A 16,558-nucleotide genomic window follows, 5' to 3' on the forward strand; every position below is an offset into this window, starting at 1 on the left:
GAGAACACTCCCATCGCCGCCGAAAAGAATCTGCAACTCAGCGGCTGCCGCGGCCTTAATTACAGTGAGGCTTTGCTGAAGTCTGCAACAAGACAGAGAGAGAGAGAGGGAGAGAGGGAGAGAGAGAGGAAGGGGTGAAGGATGAGGAGAAAGTGAGGGCGACAGAGAGCAGAGCCTTACCTCATTTTGTAAATAGTCTGTTTAAAAGTCAAAGTCACACCAGACTAATGCTGACTCCGCAAAATGCACAGCTGCTTTACAACCCCCAAGTTTTTTTTTTTTTAAACTCTTTCAGGATTTAAAAGGAGGTGAAGAGATAACAAAAGGCAGATACTTTACTGTCTATTTATCAAGCACATCTGTAACTCTTAGCCAGGATTATAGAGATCCATCAACTTGACACAATCTTAACTGTGTCAATAACATGATGTTTGTACATAGGATACATACTAAGGCTCTAAAACAACATTTTTCCCCCCTTACATACACATTTTATTGGCTTAGTGGGTTAAGTCTGGACTTTTAATGTGGTGAATCTGGGTTTGAATCCCAGTTTTGTCATTAAATGGATTCAGGGTATAAACTCGTCAAACCAGACTACGTGGAGAAAAGCCTATAAATGTTCAGGGAAAACATGCAAACCTCCATAGCTCTATCCCCCTGAGTCTGGACATTATATTTTACAGTGCAGTTAATTCATCTTGATGAAAACCTGGATTTCAAGCTGCTGGCAGCATGGCTGCGGTTACTGGTCATGTTTCCTACATAAGATGCCAAACTGCTCATTTGAAACTATTCTCTCTTTTTATATAAGTAAAAAAATGCAGTGGAAAAGCATCAAACAAATCTTTGTTGGTTTGTACAAACATGAGCCACACTTTGCTGAGACTTAACACGAGTAAAGCGACAGTCTTGGTCCTTCATAAAGCAGCTGAGTTGAGAAGGTCCAGACTGAAACTTTCTCACTTCAAGAAAAAGAGTGACTGTAACTTCTGCTCAGGTGAGAGATCCTCACACTCACTCCCAGAGATCCACTCTGAACTCCTCATCTGGACAAAATGGCGTTTGTACCTCATATCTGCGTCTCACAGAGGACGTGCTGCCGCCTAGTGGAAACGAGGAGACATTACACGTCTATGAATCGTTCTTGCAAGTCGTGAAAGAATTGACAACAGCTCCGTGTTTGAGGTATATACAAACTTTCATTGCAGGAATATTAAACAAAAAAACAAGTTGACATAAATATATTCAGACTGAATATCTACATTTCTCTTCTAACTCTGAGCCTTTTTCTTTGTTAGATGATTCCCTTTGGGTTTGAGCAGAAGCGACTCTTTCAGCTGCTGCGTCCGTTCGGCCTCCTCCTGCTTCTCCTTGAACTTCTGAACTCCTGCGTCCACCTCCGAGTCGAGCCGCACGATCCGCCTCTGCGGGAGGAAAAAAAAAAAATCGGCGTGCGTGAAGAAGAGACGTGGACGAAGAGGATTTCAACGCTGGGATTCGATACTCACAGCCAGAACTTCTCCCTCCTGCTTCCTCCTCAGCTGGCCCTTCAGGGGAGGAGCTGGACGTCCGTCTTCACCAACAACAGGACAGGATTACATTACGTATTAAGTAGGTTTTTGTGCTTTGAAAATGTTATTTAAGCTTAAATCATAAACATTTCTGTAAAGACTAAATTAATTATAAATAAAGAGCTTCCATTTGTAACTGTGGATATGACAGGGCACTCAGTCTGTACATCTCAGCAATTTAAACAAAAGTCTAAAACAACATGAGTTTTGACTCAATTATCTATTCCCCTACTTTTTTTTTCTGTACACAAATTTGATAAAGAAATACCTGCAAAAGACCAGTCAGGCAGATCTGTCAGAGGACCGTACTCTGAACCGGTTCTGGCTAGGCCATGTCTGCAAGGAAACAAACACACACAATTCAGAACGTCTTCCACATCTGAAAGTTCATTTTCACTGTTTGGACAAAAGGTCAAACTGAGTGTCTACAGAAGGATGAAAGGGGGGAAAAAAAGTCAACTTTCAATTAAAGTCAACCACAACAACCCAAATGTGACTTAAAATCGCTCAAAACTAATGGAAAAAACAATAAAATGAAATTCAAATTTTCTAAGAATAGTAAAGAGTTGGATAACAGTGCAAAAATAAACAGAAAATATCACAAAAAACATGTCTGTGCTGTTTAACAAGGAGACAGGAATCAAGACTCACAACTACTGCGATCACGTACAGCAAATAGATTTATATACCTCAAACAGATTAATATAAGCAAAATGTGACAGAAAATGCAACAAAAAAATGACACACATCAAAACTGAGGAGTCTGCTGCAAGCATAATTTAAATTCATCAGTGAAAATAAGAGTAAACGCCAACAGAAAAGATGTCAAATAACAGTATTTAGAAGTCAAATGCACCAAAATGAACAAATGAGACACATAACAGACACAACATGATGTAAAACATTTGAAACCTGAAGTTTGGAGGATGTTTAGTGACTGAAGTCTCTGGATCCTCAAGGACAAGTGGGTGGCTATTCATACAAATATTTTACAGTCTGCGGATGAATGTGACTACCGATAACCTACAATAGTGTTTTAGTGTTAAAACTGTTTCTTTATTGAATGTTTATGCTAAAGCAGCTGGACAACATTAAACCATTAAACTCACTCTTTCCTCCACTTCTGGCCCCCCTGAACTCCACCCGTTGTGCTGAACTGTCTGCCGGAGAGTCTGAACACTGAAAAACAACAAAACAACCAGTCACACACAGTGACGAGACTCTTCAAAGGTTTCTTTGTGGCGTTTAGGAGGAGGAACACACGCATGCTAGCATTAGCATTAGCATTAACCGGAGTCTATTACGGCTTTTCTGGCGCTAATTCGTTCAAACAGCTTAAACAAACACAGCAACTGATTGAAACGGGACGCCAATAGATACAATGCATCCGTTCAAGCGTTCAGATAAAGGACACATAGAGAAGAAGGGGAGGATAACCTCTGCCTCACCTGAGCAGCACAGCGTCCTGACGGGGGCCGCCATGTTGGATGTAATACTCCACTTCAACCAGCAGGGGGAGTTAGAGGCGCGCTGAGAGCTCGAGAGCCGCCCGGTCCCGTTATACAGTTACAGAAGAAGAGGATTTCATTCATCCGAATATGAAAAAAAGAATACATTTATGTCTTTTTAACTTTGATTGTGTCAATATTACAGAGCACAATACATCTAAAACAAAACTTAAAACTGTGTCCACAAACTGTAATAAACTGCATTACCGATTAGGAAAAAAAAACTATATTAAACTGAAGATTCTCTGAAAATTGTGTTAATGAGAGATGGAAGATGCTATCAGTGAAATAATTGATAATCAATAAGTAATTTAAATGAGTCAAAATGTCAGAGGAAATACATATGAAATGAAATAGTCATAAAAGAAAAAACAAGGAAATTAAGTAAACGACAAAAACAAACAAATGACTTCAATTGGAAAATTGATTTCAAAAGAATTAAAAATAAAATTGGAAAATTATTTTTGAAAGATGTACAATAAATGATTTTTTTTTTTTTTGGGGGGGGGGGGGGGGCAATGAATAATATCTAAAAGAAAAACGAGAAAACTGAATAATCTAACCAAGAAATTAACGATTGCAATATGTAATCTGTTCCATTTGTAGACGGATTGAAGGGATAATATTATTTGTTCTTGGTGCAGACTTTGGTAGAGCTGGAGGAGGATCTCACACACCTGATTGAACTGAACTCTACTGAAACAAAACGGACTCTGTTGTCTCTCAGTGAGCTGTTCACACACTTCCAAGAATTCCTCCGGACATGTTTCCACTCGCAGCCCGCGGTGAGGCGGCCCCATGCGGCGGGGAAACCCGGAGAGCCGCAGCAGGAGGACCGGGAGGAGGGGTCCGCACTCTCCCTCCAGCAGCCGGACACCTCCACCCTGTAGCACCCTGCTCCGACACCCAGCAGCACCCTGCACCCTGCGGCACCCTGCTCCTGCCCCCTGCAGCACCTTCCGCCCGGGCTCCGGAGGCCGGCTCGGCCCTGCGGTAGCAGCGGGATGTTTACTCTGGATCGTCCTTGGAGAACTCAGACAAGCCGAAAAAATCCAGCAGCCGTATCACTCCGCCGTGTCCCTGCGCACATTCCACAGGCTGCTGGTACCACAAAGTAGTCCCCGCCACCTCAACCCACTTTATCTTTGCTGTTAAATAAAAAAAAAGTTTCAAAAAGCCACTCAAGTATAGTTAAACTGGTCAGTAGTGATCGTAAATGAAAACAAGTGCTAATATCACAAAAAATAGTGAATAAACATCACTTACAGTGTTGTTATAATTACTCAGTTACTTAGTTACAAGTAAAATGACATCACTCATAACTTTATAACTTCAACCAAGCGCTAGTTTTCACTATCAACATAAATCCAGTACATGCAAACTGGTAACTTGGAAGCACTAACTGGAACTGATAGGTTGAGTCCAGTAATATAACTACTCATTTAAAAAAAAATTAACTAGTACCTATATATCTATGATCATAGACAGATTTCAAGTAAAGTATTGAATAAGTCAGATAACTAGTTAAAGTGGTATCTAGCAGCTAAAGTGCAATACACAACTGGTCCTTCTGTCACTAGTAAATGAACTGAAGCGCCTTTTAAAGTAGTCACTAGTTGCTGTTGCTGTACTTAATGGCCAATTATCTTTCATTTTCAAAGTAACTCAAGTAATTATTAAAGGATCAATAGGTAAAGTAATTCCATTGCTATTTTAAGCATGTACTTCATAAATGGCATAAAGTAACTAGAGCAACAGAGCTCCACTACAGGTTGAAGTGGTAATTAGTAAATATAGTTGTAATCAAGTAGTAACTTAAAAGGACCAACTGCTACATGGCAAAGAATCAATAAATTTAACTTATCAAGAAATATTGAGTAATTAATTTTAATTTGTAAGTTTTTATTAGTAGTGAATAGTGTAGAATGTACATAGCTGTGTAAAATATCCTCATAAAAAACCCTGCAGTCCTCCTCGGTTACAGAACTGGGTTTTAATTTATTTCTAAGATCAGGTAAACTTGCAGTAGTGGTCCCGCGGGCGGCGCACATGCTCACAGCCATGTCTGGTGGAAAGGTGTTCCGGCCCCCAGAGCGCGAGCCGCCGCACACTGATAAAAGGAACGTTGTGACGTGTCAAGCTGCGCGCGGCAACGGAACAGCGCGCGCTGGTCCACCCTTCAAAATGAAAGCCGTGTAAGTAACTGGGCTTGCGTACTGGTTTTCATCGAACATGGGACTGAAAGTAGTTTTTTCATTTTTTCAGAAACAACAAAAAAAGGATAAGTTACTTTAAAAGGATATTTGTATTTTTTTTTTACCATTCTTCTAATTGCAACAGAAAGGTTAACACAAATATGAACATAAATGAACTAAAAATAAATAAAGGCCCTGTTTACATCACAACATTGTTAAGTGAAAACGGAAAACTTTTGTTGCATTTTGGGGTTCTGTTTACATGACCACAGTGCTCAGAACCGCTGAAAGCTCAACTTTTTGAAACCAGCTCTTAAGGTGGAGAGTCACCCTTAATAGAAATCAAACTTGGCACTCGCCACTGTTAATTTTTAAAACATGTTGTTTTCTGTGGGAATGTGTGTGCGGTTTTGTAAGAAAAGCCAACAAGAGCTGCAATTTATCTCCATCGTTTTCAGCATTTTGTTATCGTGTAAGCGCAAAGCTGAACTGGAGTTGCAAAAACAATGCATTTTCACTTGAAATGTCGCCGTGTAAAGTAACTAGTAAAGTATTTTCTACTTTCACTGAAGTACTTTTCATCAATGCTGTTATTGCTGATCAAGTTTGAGGAGAATAAATTCTAAGCGTGTGCATGTGAGTTATCGTTACTCTTCTGCAGACAAGCTGTTGAAGAGTAGCGCTTTTATTTTGAAATGCGGGAGGAAGTGACGCATGTCGGTAGCTTCAGGCAACTTGACGTTTAAAAAAAAAGAAAAAAGGAAAAGAGGGGGAGGTAAGTAATTATTTAGGGGGAAGAAAGAAAGAAACAAAGTTGTCGACCGTGCACGGCGCACGGGGAGGGATTTTAGACGCAGCGGAGCCGCTTCTTCCTCCGCATTTCCACCGCGACACTCTCCGGAAAAAAGTTAGCCGCTAACTCTGCCTCCGAGTCCCGGGCAGGGTTCCCCGTCTGGACCGGGGAATGAGAGAAGCAGCGGCAGGCGGATGGACGGACGTGCGGGGCTTTTCCGCCGCTTCAGTCTTGTCGGTTTTGCTCTCCCGGAGGATATTTGGCCCCGGGGATGAATGGCAGGAGCCGGCCGAGTCCACCATCTGAGTTTCTTCCCACATGAAGTGCATCCTGCCGGACCTCCTCCTCCTCCTCCTCCACCTCCTCCTCCTCCTCCTGCTGCTGCCGCTTTGTGTGTTTAAAAAGGGAAACTCAGAGGCTGCTCCACCGCATCACACCGACTTCACGCAAGTATATTTCTGTTTAGCTGGAGATGCAGGCGTGGGGCCACACGGGGGCCCACAAAGGAGGCCCTCCGCGACCGTAGGTCCAGGTCCTGGACGTGTGTTTCTCGGAGGCTTTCCTGGCTGGATTGACTGGAAGTGTGTAGTAATAGAGTAACGATCCCATGGATTCTGCCTCGCCGCTGCCTACCTGCGCCTGTGGGGTTTCCACATGAGTTCAAACCAGATGACTCAGAGGAATCCAGCCATGTAACCACTCTGAAATGTCTCAGAAGTTTTATTTATGTCTTCTGTATTTATTCTGTTTGTTTAAAGGGTCATTCCTGAGACTTTGGGCTCTTTAAGGTAGTGTTTTGAAAAAAATAAGAAAGCAGGAGGTTTTCTCGGGCGTCAGAAAGGATTCGCTGAGATTGAAGTATCGAAACAAAAGTCGTCATCATGGACAGGCCGATCAGCAAGTTACTGGAGAAGCTGAAGCTGACGGACTCGGGCAGCGTGAAATTCAACAGCTCCAAGAAGAAACACGACGCTGCCAACAACTCCAACAACAGCAACGCCAACGCCGGCGGCGGGGGCAGCGCTCTGCCGCCGGCTCCCGGCCCCGCGGCCGCCTCACCCTCCAGACCTGGCCAGTTCTCGCTTGCCTCCGCGACCGCAAGCGATGCATGTGTTCCAGTCAATGGAAGAGGAGGAGGAGGAGGAGGAGGAGGAGGGCTGGGGTTGAATCCTCCTCAGCTCCTCACCACGCCGTCCTCCACCGCCGCGGTTCAAGATGGCGAGCAGCAGCTTCACCCCTCCACCTTGGCGCCGCTGAGGCGTCCCTCCCCGCAGCAGAGGGCGTCCTGTTACCTCGGGGAGGGCGTCGATTCCCACCTGAGGCGGGAGTCGGGTCTGGGGCCCGAGTGCGACGCCATGGGGGCGTTGGGCTCCAAGGCCTCCCTCAACCAGCGGCGCTACTCGCTGGAGCTCCAGCAGCTGGTCAGGCGGCAGCAGCTCCTCTCCCAGCCGCCTCCCCTCTCCGTCCCCCCGCCGTACCCCTCTGCCGGCGGGTACGGGTCGGCTCCCAGAGGCGGCGGCGGTGGCGGCCTGGCCGAGCCGGCGTACCTGTCGGAGCCCGAGAGGCACAAGCGCCTGTCGCTGCAGGAGGCTCTGTTCTACAAACGCCTGAGCACGGGCAGCGAGCTGTGGGAGAGCGCCAGGCCCGCGTCGCTCTCCCACCCGCCCCATCGCCCTTCGGACATGACGGGAGGAGGCGTCGGCGGGGGTTTCTTTTACCCCCCGGGTCCAACCCTGAGCCCGTGCTCGTCCTTCAGCCTGCAGGAGTCCGTGCTGGTCAGCCCCCGGTCCAGCTTCGCCTCCAGCACGGCCAGCGGCGGGGGCGGCGGCAGCCCCATGGGGAGCCGCTGCAGCAGCAACCGCACCAGCGGCATCAGCCTGGGATACGACTCCCGCTATTCGGCGTCCGGGGGTCTCCCTCCGCAGCAGCAGTGCCCCTCCCTGCAGCCCGGCGGCCCTGCGGCCGGGTACGGGGCTCCGGGTAGAGCTGGGATGACCCCCGTGGAGGCCTGGACTCAGTACCTGGAGGGCGGGGTGCGTCCCGGCGCCCAGGACAGCCGGCACTCCTACCCGCCCGCCGTGGGAAGCCCGGCTGCCACTTGCTACCAGGCGGGGCCCGAGTGGTGGGACGAGCAGCAGGCGGCGGCGGCGGCGCGGGGCAAAGAGGCCGGGGCGGCGGGGGAAAGGGCCCGGTACTCGGACCTGCCCGGGACCCAGTACCAGGAGGAGCTGACCCGGCTGCTGCTGAGGGACGCCGCCCTGGAGGGCGAGGGGCTGCTGGTGGGCCTGAGGCTGAAGGAGCAGTCTCTGGCTCTGTCCAAAGCCGGCGCGCCAACCGTCGTCCCCTCGTCGGCCGGAGGCCCCGTCAAACCTCAGGAGGAGCCCGGAGCTGGACGGGAGACGGTGGAAAACCGCCAGGAGTTCTTTGGTGAGATCATCCTTTTCATTGTTAGTCTAAGATCACACTCTGATCCGTTTCCCTCCAACTTTTAGAAATCATGAAAGACCTGAATCCTTCAGATCTCCAGAGTCAACTTGAGGCCGTTTAAAGAAGCCTGGGCTTAGTTTTCAAGATGGCTGTCTGACTTGACTTTTAATGTTTTTACAGCGTGAAGTTTTCAGTAGCCCTCGTCCACGAACTCGGAACGCCACAGAGCGTGTTTTTCCCGAGGCGGTGGCGGCGTTCCCCCGGGGCAAATGGATCCCGGGCGGCATTCAACACAAATCAAGCGATCGCGTCCTCGAAACAAGCCGGTGCCGGGTCACTTAGCATCCGCCCCCACCGTGTTATTACTGTCCTGCCTGCCGCCCGCCGTCAGATCACAGGTTCCTACCGTAAATGAGAGGGCTGCACGGACGGACGGACAGATTAATAGTTGAAAGAGTGTGTGGTGGACGCATGGATGGAGCCGCGGGACCTGCAGAGACTTGCAGGGTCGTAATGTACCGAGCATAAAGAGGGAGAAGTGGAAATAAGCGCTTCAGATCCAGACAAGTAGACGTGTTTGGCTGAAAGAGGGGAAAGTGGAGGAGTCTGCGGGACGCGGGAAAATAAAAGCAGTGCCACACCTGCAGCGGCGAGCGGCAGACAGATGTTGCCCATTTCCCTCTGCGAGCAGGAGGCCAACGCAGCGCATCTCAGAGCGCAAAAAAAAAAAAAATCCTGCTGCACACAAAATTACACGGTTCCGTATAAACACAGCTCTGGCCATTATTGTGACTCACACAAGATTAAGGCTCAGGCAGGGCAGGAGTGTATTACAGTGGCTGGATAGATGTGTGTGTTTGTGTGTGTGTGTGTGGATATTGTTTCTCCATGGGCAGGGTGTGTTTTCCCCAGAGTGACTTCAGGCCACAGTCACGCAGCATGTGTGAGTCATATGTGTGTGTGTGTGTATGTGTGTGTGTGTGTGTGTGTGTGTGTGTGTGTGTGTGTGTGTGTGTAATGCTGCCTCGGCGTGTGCAGGGGCGGCGGTGTGTGTGCCGTAGCCTGTTTTCCTGCTCAGGTATGTGCGCCCTGAGGGGACACACAATACTGTACTCCTCTCAGCCATTAACCGAGACATCACAGGCTGTGAGGCGTGAAAGACAGACGCTGCGAGCTCCGCACACACACACACTCACATACATACACACACACACACACACACACACACACACACACACACACACACACACACACACACAGCTGCGTTCAGGTGTCACGCTTAATTCGGTGAAAACAGCCCCTCCAGATGAAGATAAAGGAAGCCAAAATAAAGGAACAGTGTCAGGAATCGAGACTGCGCCAAGGAGCAAAGTGACAAAATAATGGCTTTTGTTAATGATTTTCTCCTGTAGGGTGGAAAGAAGAAGGTATGCGCACAAGTCCACTCATGTGATGTGAGATACGAGAGGTGTGTGATGAGTTAAAGGTTCAGGAAAAAAAGGAGGAAATGTATTACATACCTTTTGTATTTGGAAGTTTGTCAAACAAACAAGCCGTTTGCTCCAACTTGTTTGATGTTTTGTGCCACGAAAAAGTCTTGTTATGCCGACTGTCTCAGCCGAGGCTTCGTTTATGTTACCTTTAACGTGAAGACGCGTCGTTTTCGTCTCAGAGAAGTTTGGCGTTTACACAGCAGCGTTTTGAAAACGACGTCCGACACACTGAAAGCGCCGCAGTTAACCAGGGTTAAAAGCCTCTAACTAGCATGTGAAGCTTATAGTACCTGTGGTCCCAAACAGCTGTACGGTAATAGAGTATTAACAGAGCAGAGGTTCTACCCGGGGTGAGATAAAGTGTGTGTGGCGTGATAAATCACGCCGCTCTCTTCTAACTCACTCTGTATGTGACATTATATTTAACGTCTCAGAGTCCGGGCCGGGCCCGGCTTCTGGTTTTGGCACGCACTGCCGCCTGTTTCTAAATATTGAAGGGACTGTCCAAGCTCACAGGAATTCTGGATTTGTGTGGCACTCCCTCGGCCACATGAGAAAGGAAAGGAGGGGGGGAAAAAAAAAAAAGAAGAAAAAACTCAGGCCGACTCTTAAATAGATCGGACCGCCGCTTTACTTTTTTCCACTTTACATTCAGCGCGCTCACCGTGGAACAAGTTCTGACAGAAATAAACCCACGTTTTAAAGCTGATGCAAAGTTTTCCTGGAAGCAGCAGAAAGTACTTCTTCTCTCTTTTTTTTTTTTAAAAGATAAACAGAAAAAGTCACACTTATGGTAATTCTGACCCAGAAAGCTTCATTATTTGCCTTCACAGTTCTGACAAAAACGTGAGCGGAATAAATAAACGGAGTAAGTTCTTAGAAAATGGAAACAAACACAATGTTGTCCTGTATACATCTTTATGGTTTCATCGCCCAGTCCTTCCACAGTCAGGTGCATTTCTCTTATTTTGAGTCGGGAAGTTTCTCGCTCGGACACCAAGGACGTCCGATACGAACATCTATCTCCTCCAGCCTGTTTGGGAAAACACCGGCGACCTTCCTGAAGGAAGAGCTGATAACTGCCGCGTTTACGGACCCGTTTTCCTAGTTTACAGCCTTCACTCGGCCAGTAGCGAGCAGCTGAAAACAGGATCCGGGACTTTTAAAGGCCGAGAAAACGGCTCGCTCTGGTAAAAACTGACCTCACTTTTTTCCGGCCGGGCAGAGATTAGATTGGCGTTTTCGGCTGTTTTCTGGCCCCGAACTGACAGCAGCGCGACAAACGCCGTCACGCGGGAGCGCTCCGACGGAGAGAAGACGGCCTGTTTCTCAGACTATAAAGAGTATTTGTCATTAGGGGAGGATTTGAAGGAGGCAGGAAAAGAGATCATTTTGTTACTTCCTGTGTAGTTACGGCTCAAAGCATAAAGAGGGGAAAAAGTGGCATCACGTTAAATCTCCAGATTGCTCTAAATATGGGGTTTAAAGTGAAATTTAAAGGCTTCACTACAGAGAAAAGGGAGCGAGAGAGAAAGAAAGAGAGAGAGAGAGTCATTTATTTTGTGCAAGCGGTGCCAGAGAAGTCAGATCCGGTGGAGTTTCCCTTTAATGACAGAGCTCCGGCAGAGGCCGAGGCGCTGCAGCGGGATGAGCAAACAGGCTGGCATGGCCAGCCGGGGCTTTAACTGTGTGAAAATCCCCGCGGTGGTGCGAAGCAGAGGATTTACAAGTGTTGACACTTTGTGTGGAGTTGGATTTCAGTCACATTCTCCCGGAATGCGTCGTAAACAAAGCGCTAAAGAGGCGAGCCGGGGCGATTACTCTCTGCTAAATGCATGTTTGTGTCCGTTTGTGTTTGTGCCACCTCCCCCCCCCCCCCCCCCCCCCCCCCCCCCCCCCCCCTCCTCCCCACCGCCGTGCCTGCAGGAACCTGCGTCAAGTGTGGGAAAGGCGTGTACGGGGCGGACAACGCCTGCCAGGCCCTGGACAACCTCTACCACACCCGCTGCTTCACCTGTGTGTCCTGTGGTGAGTCCCAGCGCTGGGGGTGGGGGTGGGGGGGTAAAAACGCTCGTGGAGCTGCTGTCTCTCGCTGTAGCGATCCCTCCTCAGGCCCCGTTTACACAACAGCGTTTTGTGTCTGTTTACACGAAAACGTCGCCGCTGAAAACACAACTTTTTTTGGGAAAACGGCGGCCATATTGGAACTTGTTGAAAACATTCCATCTCCATGGAAACGAGGGAAAACGCAACTTTTTGAAAACTCTTTGTTCTCTGCTGAAAGCTTCTGAAACGGAGAAGCTAAAACGACATGTCTTCTCTTGAAAGGCGGCGTGAACAGTGTTGGTCTTAACAGTTACCATCGCACTGAACTCCTGTTCGTCGCAGTGCAGACAGCATCGTCCTGTCACCTCAGTAACGCCGATTAGCATTAGCAGTGCCAAATAAAGGTTAGCTTCCCTAATCGAGAGTGCAGCTCTCCACTTTTAGCATAAAAAGTTTTAAACGTCAGCATTGAGAATAATACGCTGTGTAGTGCCTTGCTCGTAGAGACAGAATCGTTCCGACGCTGCTCCTCGACTCCCGGTCTCCTCACGCCGTGTCTCCCTCCGCAGGCCGCACCCTGAGAAACAAGGACTTCTACAACGTCAACGGCTCTGTGTACTGTAAAGAGGATTACATGGTGAGAGTGGAGGTCACGGCGCTGTTTTGTCATCCGTCTCCGGCTCACACACACACACACTCACTCTCACACACTCACTCACACACACACACACTCACACACACTCTCAAGCTCCAGTTTGTGCTTTTGATAATCTCTTGTTTTAATTACAGTTTTCGGGATTCCAGGCCGCGGCGGAGAAGTGTAGCGTGTGTGGCCACCTCATCCTGGAACAGGTGAGGGCTGCCGTGTCGGGAAGAAGTGCGCGCGCACACACACACACACACACACACACACACACACACACACACACACACACACACACACACACACACACACTCCTGGAAAACACACACTTCACCAGATTGAGAATAAACACAGAGCGGTGAGTGTAGCCAATTCAAGGCCCCTCGTACCCAAACCGGCCAGCCATGTCCTTCAAGGTGTGTGTGCGTGTGTGTGTGTGTTTTTGCAAGTGGAATTTGCTCCACCGCTGCAGTTTCTAGAACTCTGGGTTTTTTTCCCCTCGGTGTTGACTGACAGGCGGTCCTTTGATCTTTTCAGCTGTACAGCGTTGTTTTCATGCACACTCACACACAAATATCGTCACCCGCAGGCACACACTCGCATATTAAGTGTCTTTACACACAAATCAGAACACGCCACGGCTCCCAGTGAAAACGAGTTCGACTCTCCTCTGATGTTTAAGCAAACTTGGGGTCACGTCTCAGGGTTTACAGCCTCCATTTCCCAGAATTCCTGGGTGACGTCCCCGCGCCGCCGCCTCCTCTTCGGGTTCCCACGGCTCTTTTCCACTGGAATGTTTGCTTTGGGTTTTTCATAAATAAAGAGAAGAAAAAAAAAAAGGCTCTGCGGTGATTAGCGTCAAAGTGTTTTTACCATATTTGAACCATGTAAGACCCCAAAATATAAATAGAAGGCTGCCAGTGTGTGTGTGAGATCAACAGGACCGCCGGATCCCAGAAACGGTGGATATTTGAGTTTCACAGGAAAAGACAGATTCCTGCAGAGAGAGGAACTGCACTTATTGCTCCTCTCGGTCTGTTTCTACGGCTCTGATGAACCAGCTCAGGCCGGATGATGATTAGACGATGTTGGCAGGACGGTGTTGTATTTAGAGCTGCTGTGGCTGTAAATTAATGAAGCAGCTATAATCAGGAACGATCACTCAGAACTTCAGTGTGTGTGTTTCTGTTTTAAACCATAAATAGCATATTCACAGTGTTTTCTGGACTGTTTGTTTGTTTGTTTGGGGCGTCAGATCCTGCAGGCTCTGGGGAACTCGTACCACCCCGGGTGTTTCCGCTGCGTGATGTGCTCCAAGGCTCTGGACGGCGTCCCCTTCACCGTGGACCAGCACAGCAACATCTACTGCGTGGCGGACTACAACAAGTGAGAGCAGCGTCTCCCTGTGCCGTCGTGTCCTGCTGCTTTTACACTCAAAAATCAGTTCATTTCAGTGCTGGAGTTCCAGCAATCCTTAAATTGGATGAAATGGTTTAAAGCGATACTTCAACATTTTGGCAAATTTGCCCATTTAGTGCAATTCCTTAGTCATTTCGAACAGCATACTCACTTTCTTTGTGGGGGCAAGCTGTTGTTTATTCAAAAGGGGAGTCGGGGAAGGTTTTCGGGACGGACACAATGGAAGTGGATGGTATTTTTGTTCCCCCTCGTCAAACTCATCAAATACAGAATCCAACAACCCCAAAACACTTTGGTGGACACGTTATAATCCACACATTCACTACGCTGTGAAAAATCAATGCAAAATTACCAGATTGAGTTGTTTATGCGAAGATTGCTAAGATGGAACTACTTACTAAACATGGCGTCTGGGCGTAGTGACTTCAAAAGAAAAAGTAGTTCCCAGTATTTGCTACAGTGTCGTAACGCTACAATATTATTTGTTGGTGTTCCACAGCGTAGAAGTATGCTGTTCGAAATGACTAAGGAATTGCGCTAAATGGGCCAATTTGCCAAAATGTTGAAGTATCCCTTTAAAAGATGGATGGATGATGACATTCAATCAAAATAATGTGACAAAAATAATACTTTTAGTCTTTCTCTCACCTTCAGGAACAGATAAAAACACATTATTGTCCCATTTTTGAGTTAATGTGAACTATATGGATTCCTTTCATGCTGCAGGACGTTTGCCCCAAAGTGTGCCGCCTGTTTACAGCCCATCCTCCCCACCGAGGTGAGCAACGGCCGATCTGTGGAGGTTTGACACAATGAGATGTCTTCAAACCGCTGGGCGGGTCTGAGTTGTGCTCGCTGTGTTTCAGGGCAGCGAGGAGATCCTCAGGGTCGTGTCCATGAACAAGGATTATCACTTTGAGTGCTACCACTGCGAGGTGAGTCCACCGCTGCGATAAACTATAGAATCACTACATTTTTTTTTAAATGCTGACTATAACTGATCTCCCCCCCCCCCCCCCCCCCCCCCCCCCATCCCCGTCAGGAGTGTGGGAAGCAGCTCTCCGACCAGCCCGGCTCGCAGTGCTTCCCTCTGGACTCGCACCTCCTGTGCCACTCGTGTCACATGAGCCGGGTGTGCGCCACACACAACATTCCCCCCCACAACACACACTGACACGTCTCTATGCAGCTCTGCATCCTCTCTTTTTTTTTATTATTATTATAAATAATTATTTTCTTAAAAAAAGAAAAGAAAAGCTGGTCTTAATGCTGTCGTCGTTCTCACGCGCTTCTCGCCGAGGTCGTCGACCTCCTCCAGTCTGCCTGCTGTATTCTTACTGTACCATAGTTAAAAAGGGAACAGACCGAACTACTGCTTGTTGTTGTTTTTTTGTGCCCCGATGCGGCTACTGTTTTGCTGTAGAAGAACAAGGATTATCCACGGTCGAGTGTCGATGCTGAACTGTGTTGTGCGTGCAGACGGGTGACAAATTAAAGCTTCTCACCGAGGCGTCGAGCGAAGAACGGGGGGGCAGAGTCTGTGTAAATATATGAAAGGGAACGACGTTGGGGAGCGGACCAGCAGGTGACCGAGACGGACGGCGAAAGACGACCGCATGTGTGCAAGTTCAACCGCTTGTTGAAAGACGATTGTGACGAGTGAGCGTTGAGCTGAAGTTTGCTATATTTTAAAAAGGTGGTTTAGCCAGCAAGTTTTCATCTTGCAGTACCAGTTTGCACCACCAGATGGTGTATTGAGCACTGACAGGTGTTAATCAGCAGGTTCAAACCATGAAGAAAAATTACCATTCCATTTCTCTGTGACCAAATTTAGCCTCATTCTGTCTAAATTCTCTTTATTTTTTTGTAGTTTGACCTTTACGCTCATTCAATTTGATGTTGAAAAGATTAATTTTGATGTTTTGGACCAATCAATATGTGGACATCTTCGCGCTCTCAAACTGAGGCGGTCGATGGTTCGAGTCCCTCATCAGGCCTTTCTGAATAGAGTTCGCATGTTACATGTCAGGTAAATTTCCTGTTGGTGTGTATGAGTGTGTGTGTTGATCCACTGGGATTAGCTCCAGCGTTCTGAACCGCGTAGAAAACGAACAGATGTGTTGGAGGAACCGTGTGACGTACGTGTTGAATCGGGGTAAAGATTCACGGACACGTTATTAAAAAAAAAACGCTTTGTTTCCTTTAATTTGTCACCTGTCTGTACTTCATTGCTAGCAAATATTTTGCACTTAAATTCGACTTTACTGTAAGAGATTTGTGAATCTGTACAGGTTGGGGGAAGATTTTACTGTCCGTTTTTTTTTGTAAGTTGTAATAAATATTTGTGCTCTGGCGTGTGTTCTTCGTGGAATCTTGACTTTTCTGTTGTCATACAGCGACATCTAGTGGTTCAACATGGTTTTAATGTTTCACATGAGTTGTATTACCAAAGAAATGTGA

At 47.5% G+C, this 16,558-nt stretch overlaps 2 protein-coding genes across 2 annotated transcripts; one reads left to right on the forward strand and one right to left on the reverse strand.

Moving 5' to 3' along the window:
* Positions 1–1,164: 1,164 nt before the first annotated feature.
* mrpl52 (mitochondrial ribosomal protein L52) lies at positions 1,165–3,114 on the reverse strand. Its single transcript, XM_030087897.1, has 5 exons — positions 3,023–3,114; positions 2,684–2,753; positions 1,843–1,910; positions 1,512–1,576; positions 1,165–1,427 (listed from the first exon to the last, which is right to left on the reverse strand). The coding sequence occupies exons 1-5, from the start codon at positions 3,054–3,056 to the stop codon at positions 1,275–1,277; spliced, it is 390 nt and encodes a 129-aa protein (XP_029943757.1). The 5' UTR covers positions 3,057–3,114; the 3' UTR covers positions 1,165–1,274.
* A 2,931-nt stretch (positions 3,115–6,045) lies between these two features.
* Positions 6,046–16,459, forward strand: ajuba (ajuba LIM protein). The gene is made up of 8 exons (XM_030088477.1): positions 6,046–8,497; positions 11,917–12,018; positions 12,606–12,673; positions 12,826–12,888; positions 13,935–14,065; positions 14,825–14,876; positions 14,965–15,033; positions 15,141–16,459. Exons 1-8 carry the CDS (start codon positions 6,952–6,954, stop codon positions 15,270–15,272), a joined length of 2,163 nt encoding a protein of 720 aa, XP_029944337.1. The 5' UTR covers positions 6,046–6,951; the 3' UTR covers positions 15,273–16,459.
* The last annotated feature ends 99 nt before the right edge of the window (positions 16,460–16,558 follow it).

This window comes from Salarias fasciatus, chromosome 3 (genome assembly GCF_902148845.1).
Source record: "Salarias fasciatus chromosome 3, fSalaFa1.1, whole genome shotgun sequence".
Classification (NCBI taxonomy): domain Eukaryota; kingdom Metazoa; phylum Chordata; class Actinopteri; order Blenniiformes; family Blenniidae; genus Salarias; species Salarias fasciatus.